This window comes from Eumetopias jubatus, unplaced genomic scaffold (assembly GCF_037043125.1).
Source record: "Eumetopias jubatus isolate StellerSeaLion01/CBP00866 unplaced genomic scaffold, mEumJub1_p1.0 scaffold_12, whole genome shotgun sequence".
NCBI lineage: Eukaryota > Metazoa > Chordata > Mammalia > Carnivora > Otariidae > Eumetopias > Eumetopias jubatus.
In genome coordinates, this window is record NW_028274818.1 from 58,852,806 (window position 1) to 58,860,772 (window position 7,967).

Sequence of the window (7,967 nt, forward strand, 5' to 3'; positions counted from 1 at the left end):
GCGCACAGAGCTTTGGCCTGCTGGATCCCAAACTGTGCTACCTGCTGGATGGGATCCTCTTCATCTATGGCATCATTCTCACTGCCCTGTTCCTGAGAGCAAAGGTGGGTGCCATGGGCCTTGGGGAGAAGGCGTGGGCTCCCCTACTTGGTGGATGTTCAGAAGGGCCTTAATCTTGGAAAGTCTCAAGCATGGGTGGTGCCTGGAGCCTGGTGTCCATGGCAGAGCAGGGGCCAGCCAAACATGCACCTTGGGTGGCGGGGTGGTGTCTGACGGAGCCCTGCAGAGTGGGAGGGTGTGATGCTGGGTGTCCTCCTGAGGAGTCATACAGATGAGCAAACATCGCAGCATCCCAGGGCAGGGCTACCGCTGGCCGGAAAGGAGCTTAAGCTTCAGGCAACTAAGAGCGGGAGGTGGGGGACCTGTGGTGTCTTCCCAGGCTCTGCTGTCCCGCTGCTGACTGAGGCAGAACCAGCCTGTCTCCGGGAACTTCAGGGTCCCTATCAGTGCACGTGAGGGTGGGCCCAGAGCACGGGTTTTCAGCTGGTGCCTCACAGAGTCTGGATTTCTTGCAAGGGCTGGGGCCGGGGGCGGTCGCCGTGCCAGCAGAGGGTGGAAGGCGGCTTGGTCCTTGTTATCACTGCAGTCCTCCCACCTATTGCTCTTTTGGATGGTAGGCTTTGGCACAAAGATTTCATTTGTAAAACAGTCTTACTTACTGATTTCCTTTTTAAAAGTTTGAACAGAGCTGTCCTAGATGATCTCTCAGGTGGTTTCCAATGCTGTGCCCCTGTAGGATCCTGCCGTTTCTCTCGGCTCCGGCAGAGAGAAGAGCGCCAAGAGCGAGGCTGTGTGCGCCTCGGGCAGGTCCTCCAGGACACTAAGCTAGTGCGACGCAGTGACGCACGAGGCCACGACAGGAGCTGGGACCTTGTGCAGCCACCGTCCCCCTCGGAGTGGCCGCCCGGGTTGGGGGGCCGGGGCGGGGGGGGGGGCGCATGGGCCCAGCGCACAGGCGGGGGAGCGGGGCTCTAACCGCCCCACCCTCTCTTCCAGTTCTGCAGGAGCGCGGCCGCCCCCCAAGACCAGCAGGACCCCAACCAGCTCTACAACGTAAGTCTGCCCTCCTGCAGCCCGCCAAGGGGCCGACGGCAGGGTCCCGGCTGCAGGCCGGACTGCGGCCCGTTGTCGAACGTCCCCAGGGCTTCGTTTTCTGGCACGCACATGGGGCCTGTGATTGTCCCCGCCGCGCAGGGACGCTGCGAGCGTGCCCTGGCCGGTGAGCCCCTCCCACCCGCACTTGGCAGGGGCCCCGCTGCGGGTGGGAGGGGGGGGTCAGTCGGCCTGCAGGGCAGCAGGGAAGAGATTTCACTCTCCCTGTGCAATGGGACTTGGGCCGAATCTATTTACACACACACACACAGACACGAGTCATGGTAATGCATGTTCTCTGAGATGCTTTACCGACATGGACCAGTTTTCACTCTAACCCCAGTCCCTGCCCCTTTCCTTGAGAGCCACCACCCAGAGGGGGCTCCCAGTCCAGCTGGTGCAGTCCTCCTGTCCTCCCAGCCCTCTCTGACGCTTTCCTGTCTGTTTTAGGAGCTCAATCTAAGAGGAAGAGAGGAGTATGAGGTTTTGGATAAGAGACGAGGCCTGGACCCTGAGATGGGAGGAAAACAGGTAGGGTATCCGTCTCTCTGCCGGTGTGTGGGAGTGTGGGCGTGCTCAGCAGGACAGCCAGGAGACGGCTCCTCAGAGCCAGCCACTCCACCAGCACACTCCGTCCTGACATGCAAGGCACCCGGGGCCTGAGGACAGTCGGGAGTCCCCATTCCTTCCATCCCCTTCTCTTCCTTCCCCCTGGGCTCCATTCTGCATTGCAAGGGACCCCCCAGACATGAATGTGGCACTCTGGCCCTCCTGACTAAGCTCCACTCACTTCCCCTTAAACTGCTTGGCCACCCTGAGATGCACACGCAATGGGGCTGTCTGCTCCCCCAAAGGACATATCTGGTGAAGAGGTCCGTATAGGAAGGGCCCAAGGCCATTGGATAAGGAATTCTGGGTCCCAGGTACCCCTTGGAGCATGGTCTGGCTCCGGGCTCCTAGTGGCTCTGTTCTCTCGGCTGTAAACTCCGCAGCCTGGGGGCGGGGGGGGAGAGGAGGCTGGAGGAGGCCAGGGCAGGGTTCTCTCATAAAGAAGGTTCAGGGGCGCCTGGCTGGCTCAGACAGTTAAGCATCTGACTTTGGTTCAGGTCATGATCTCGGGCTCCCCAGTCAGCGGGGAGTCTGCCTGTCCCTCTCCCTCTGCTCCTACCCCCGGCTTGTGCTCTCTCCATCTCTCTCAAATAAATAAACAAAATCTTAAAAAAAAAAATAGGGTAGGGTCCAGCCCAAAGGCCCAGGCTGCCCAGGTTTTAGGGCAGTGCTTCCTGACAGTGCCCAGTGGCCCTTGATGTTTCTGGTCACACCTGCCCCCACAGCCCCCCTCCACACTGAGCCCTGTGCTGGGCACATTTCCTTGGTCCCTCGCCCTCCAGCCTCAGCTCTCCTCTCCTCTTCTTACTCGGACTAGGAGGGGTGAAGAGGGGTGGGGACGGAGGGGTCACTAGGGCTTGCTAGGCAGTGGCTGGCCCTGCTCTAAGTGAGGGTACTCGGTACCTTTTGTTTTCAGCCAGAAATGCCACGTGACACGTGTGGCACTGTATCTGCCGGGGGACATGGACCAGCTATCAGCAGATACCCCCAAGGCCTGCCCCGGGCAAGGCTGGGCTGAGGAGGCCCTGCGGGGGTGAGGCCAGTGTGCCAGGGAGCGTGCCCGTGTGCACTAAGAAGTAGGAGCCACAGTAGAGCTGTGAGGAGGGGGGCAGAGGGGTGGCCCAGGGTGTGAGGAGGGGGGCGGCGGGGAGGGTGCTACAACTCTCCCGGCCTGGAGCCCTGTTTCGCCACCTCTCACCTGCCCCTCGTCTTTCCCAGCAGAGGAAGAGGAATCCTCCGGAACTCGTGTACAACGTGAGTACGGGAGGGGGCTTGGGAAGCTGGAGCTGGGCTCGGGGTGAAGGCATTGCTCCTTGCCCCGAGTCTTTGCCTGACTTGACTTTCACCTTCCTGCGCCACTTGGCTCACGGTCTTGCTGCCTGCAGCGGCGGCCTGCTGGCTGGCTGTTCGGAGGACAGCCCCTTCGCTTGCCTTCCCCCCTCCTCGGTCCCCGGGGCCGCTGTTGGCGTTCCCTGTAGACGGCGCTGGGGGACAGCAAGGTCAGGGGAGAATAGGGTGGCAAGCCCCTGGGAGGTCAGCCTCACCGCCTGGGTGCGGATCTGGTTGTGGTTTTCAGACTGTTGATCTGGGGCGGCCCTAAAGGGGACCATTGCAGGTGGTAACCTCCTGTGAGGAGAGCCACCTCTTCTTCCTTCCTGCAATTGGCTGATCCACAGCCCATGGCATTGGCCCTATAAAGAGACAAGTTGCTCAAATAAGTGGTTCTGGGGACCGCAGGTGAGCCCTTGCATTGTCCACATTCATGTGCTTCGGCTAAGAATTCCACATTTTATCTTCCAACCTAACTTGAGCTTCTCAGCTCAGTGCACAGGGCTGGCAGCTCAGAGAATGTTCCAAGGGGCTGAGGAGAAGGGTAAGGCTGGAGCTGGTTGTGGGCAGAGATGCTTGTGTGAATAAGGACTGGAGCTCTGACTGTGGGAGCTCCCTGCCAGCTAGGAAGTCGAGAGGCTTCCTCCTTCCTCTTGTGTGGAAGCCCACAGTTTTCTGCATTAATTAGTAAACCCCGTGTCCCACACCCTCTGCTTTTCCAGGCGCTGCAGAAAGACAAGATGGCGGAGGCCTACAGTGAGATTGGGATAAAAGGCGAGGTGAGTGCTGATTCCCAAGGATTGGGTCAGGGTGGGGATGCTCCCAGGGAGGCCCTCCTCACCTTCTAGATGTGCCTGCTGTATAGGCCTCCGTCCCGTCCATTTGCAGCCGTTCCTTGCATCACTGACAGAGAGCCCTGTGGTAGCTGCCAGGGGCAAACGGTAACCCAGCTCTTCCCCATTGACAGCACCTAAGACAGTGAGGAAAGGTGATGTTCTTTTAGGAACCAAGTCTAGATTCTAAGACACATTAAGCTTTGTAAAAAGCAAGTCGAATCTGTCACCATCAGTAATTACTAAGTGCTTACTGTGTGCCATGCTGTGTCAGGACTCTGGGGCAAAATGGAAATGCAGGGCCCCTTGTTTCTAAAAGATTAAGAATTTCTAAATGGTGAGAGCAGAGCATTGACCCCTCCTGGGCAGGGGCTGCGTAGGTCACGTGTCCCCAAAGCAGGCCTGGTCAGTGCTTTACTGGGTAGGTAGTCTCACGTCATCCCCACAATAACCCAGTGAGAAATATGTGCCCTGCAAGGCACAGGAGGTGAAGTGACTTGCCCAAGGTCGCCTAGCTAGTAAACAGGGGAGCCCAGATGTGCGTGGACTCTGTAGCCAGAGCTGCTACCACTATGTGGTTGCCATTCCCGGTGAGCATTGAGGAGTAGCCAGGAAGTCCGGGAGCAACAGGGAGGCCCATTTATTCCAAGCAGCAGGCAACATGGCCAGCTCCCATGCAGCCCAGATTCTAGGACTCTGGTGTCTCTGAGCATATGAGTGGGGCAGAGCAATCCTGGGCCGCATCGAAGCCAGTCCTCACTTCTCTGCAGAGTGAGGTCTGACCAGTGGCCTGAGGACCCTTCTTTCCCAGGGGCAAGGGTGCGGGCTGGGAGACGGTCACCTCCGACTCTCTGGGGGCCCCTAGAGTAAGGGCCTTGAGCAGGAGCCGCTGCTGAATGTCTCTCTGCCCTTTTGCCTCCTTCCCACAGAACCAGCGTCGGCGAGGGAAGGGGCACGATGGCCTTTACCAGGTAAGAGATGAGGCGGTGCCTCTGGTCTGTGCTGCAGGACTTCCCTCCCTGCGTGGTGCCATCTAATCGGGATCAAGTCTAGACTCCCCCATTTTGCTTGCTTGGTGGCACCCAGATCTTGCCATCAGCTGGGCAGGGCTAAAAGCCCAGGCCTCAAATGAGGTCCCAGTGCCACCTCTGCCAGGAAGGCCTTGGGGCATGCCTGGGATTCAGCCATCCAAGCACGTTCCTTGGCTCCAACCAGGAGACCATGGGAGCCCCCAGGCACTGGCCACAGATAAGCAGCCACTGCCCAGAGGGCTGATGTAGGCAAAGGACACCACACAAGCAATTTCCTGCCTCTTCCTCCACAGCTCTGGGCCCTTGCAAGAAGCCTTGCTCTGCCCTGTATCCTCAGAACTAATAAGATGGGTGGCTGGGTGGGAAAATTGAAGGGAAAAAAAATCAAGAGAAACAATAACTTTAAAAAGGATATGCTGTTATAGTCAGTCACGTGCCTGGTGTATGCAAATAAGTGTGAGAAATTATGCAAACCAAGGATACCCAGCCTACTTCTCTAAAATATAATCCCCAGCGGGTTCTTATTTGGCTACTTCTGGCTCCCCTGGGCTCTTCACAGCTTGCTTGACTGACTCCAATGTGTCAGGCTGCCCAGCTTGCCCGAGTTCAGAATGATGTCAAAAGGGCCCCCAGAATGTTCCTGTGTGTGGCTGCTTTGATCTGTCTTCTGGATCAGGGAGAGATGTTCCAGTGGGACTGGGACCAGCTTGCCTGCTCCCCGACAAAGAACATACCTGTAGTACGGTGACCTGGGAAGGAGGCTGGGGAAGGAGGGCTGAGGTCAGGGAGCCACCATCTCCCTGTGACAAGTCCTGGCTTCCTGGAGGCCCAGGTATCAGGAACAGCAAACTCTCTGGAGCAAACCTGATCCCAGCTCAGTGTTCAGGGATGAGGGTGCTCCCCTTCCTCTTGGGTCCAAACGGAAGTTCTTCTAGGCCCACGCACAGCAGGGCTCAGTATTTGGGAAGAATTTAGCTGGAAAGGAATTGCTCCAAGGCCACCTCCGGCAGGGCAGAGAGTGCATCTCTCCTGCAGCCCTCTGGGGTCCAGGCCCCCACCTGCGGCGTGAGGGGCTCGTTCCACTTGTTGACCTCTAGGTAGGCTCGTGCCCACACGGAGTTCCTGACCCACTTTTCTTTTCTGATTTGCTTTCACAGGGGCTCAGCACTGCCACCAAGGACACCTATGATGCCCTCCACATGCAGACCCTGCCTCCTCGCTAACAGCCCCAGGCATTTCACCACCCATTTCACGGGCCAGACCTGCCCAGATTGTTAAAGACAAAGGATAAAGCATTTATAACCCAGTTCACTCCTATTTCTCCACCACCAAAGTATTCCCTCTTATGAATTGGATGCTTTGCATTTTAACATTTGGTCATACCCAACTCCAAACCAACATCCCCGGACTCTGGAGGGGAGGGGGGCTCTGCCAGGGTTATGGCCCTGTCCTCGAGGAGTCCTTTGTGAGTGCCACCCGTTCTCGGGGCTTCTGGGGGTCTTGTGGTTCCTCAGAGACTGTGGACAGGCCCCTCTCCTGGAGGCCCGGGGCTCTTACCTGGGAGACGGGTACATACAACTCTCACAGCCGTGTTCTGTCCGTGTTTTGTCAAGTCCCCAGAGAAATCCCAAATGTTAGCACATATCCACTAGTCTTCATTGTTCCGTCAGTATTTCAGTGTCTTTGCTCCTGCTGTAAATTTGGCTTCTGTTGTCAACCTGCGCCCTCTTTTCAAGGTCACTTGTCACTGGGGCAAAGGGGTTTGTTGTGCCTCCCCGTGCAAGGTCTGGGCGGGTGGGGGTGGGGAGAGCCGTGCAAGTCTGTGACAGCCCCAGCCAGGGGCGGCTGCAGCAGGGGAGCAGGGGAAGGGTGATGGAGGCTCAGCTAGAGCACGGGGCGGGGTGCGGGGCAGACAGGAAGGGGCCCTCCTTCAATCGATCGTACATTCCCCTTCATAGAACTTAGCGTTTGTGGGCTGGGCACTCTGGGGAGCAGACGATGAACAAGCCTGTGCTTGTCCTCACAGAGCTCACACTCTCGCAGGGGACGCGAGTTGTGAACAGACAGCCCTCAAAGCACGTAGTAAGGGCCGTTGCAGAGTGCGAACAGTGGGGGCGAGGGAAGGGGGCAAGAGCACACTCTTTCCAGGCACTTGTTCACCTCACACTCCGAGTGAAAGACAGCGTCCCTGTGAAGGCCTCCCCAGGAGGCACGGCCCCTCCCAGACCTGCAGAGACCCGAGGGCTGTGGCGGGCCAGGGTCGCCTTGGAGGGCGTCCGGGATCGCCTCGGCTGGCTTCTGGGGTCGCCTCGGCTGACTTCCGGGGTCGCCTCAGCTGACTTCCGGGGTCGCTTCGGCCGACTTCCGGGGCCACCTCGGCCGACTTCCGGGAACAGTACTGTGTAAGGTGTCATGTGTGACCGTCTCTGCTCCGCTTGGTTTTAATTTATACTGGTTTGTTAAAGTCTTACTTACTCTCCTGCATAATAAACGCTTTGGTGAAACAGCTTTTACTGTGAGCTTTATTTCGGCAGTCCGGCAGGTAATGGTGATTCAGTCGGGGGCGACCCATCTGGTGCCCTTGCCATGGGCCGAAACTGCTGACTCCCAGAGGGCTCGATGGTTCCTTGGGCCATGCAGGTGGGCACAGGTGCATCCAGGGGCCGGGAGTGCTGCCGTCCGGGCTGGCGGCCAGGCCTCGGGGCCAAGCGGGCATCAGGCTGGGCCAGGCCAGGGAGGGACCTGCGGGAAGGGCCCGGGGAAGCAGCCGGAGTGCAGGGCTCCCAGCCCCGTGGCCAGCTTGGGGAGGACGGGCACGCGGCAGAGGAGGGCCACGTAGCAGCCCCTGGCAGCAGAGGGTGTCTGGGAGTTGCGACAGGCTGCTGATGCCACGGCACAAACCCTCAGGCTGCAGGGTTTGGGGAGGGCTGGAGCGTGAGAGGTCTCTTTAGGTCAGGGTGTCTGTAAATGTGGTGGCCGTAAAAAAGGCCCCAACTCGTCAAGCTCCCAATTA

The 7,967-nt window shown here is 58.5% G+C and overlaps 1 protein-coding gene across 2 annotated transcripts in view; it reads left to right on the plus strand.

The window, feature by feature from the left end:
* The window catches only part of CD247 (CD247 molecule), a 70,938-nt gene extending 63,476 nt beyond the window's left edge, over positions 1–7,462 (plus strand). The window contains exons 2-8 of one of the 2 annotated variants that reach the window (XM_088017135.1): positions 1–104; positions 1,057–1,113; positions 1,603–1,683; positions 2,983–3,015; positions 3,813–3,869; positions 4,853–4,894; positions 6,112–7,462. In XM_088017135.1, the coding sequence (XP_087873261.1) occupies positions 1–104; positions 1,057–1,113; positions 1,603–1,683; positions 2,983–3,015; positions 3,813–3,869; positions 4,853–4,894; positions 6,112–6,177 (440 nt within the window). In that variant the 3' untranslated portion in view covers positions 6,178–7,462. Of the gene's footprint in view, positions 105–1,056; positions 1,114–1,602; positions 1,684–2,979; positions 3,016–3,812; positions 3,870–4,852; positions 4,895–6,111 lie in introns of both variants that reach the window. The other variant, XM_028111654.2, reaches the window with a different exon arrangement.
* Positions 7,463–7,967: the final 505 nt, after the last annotated feature.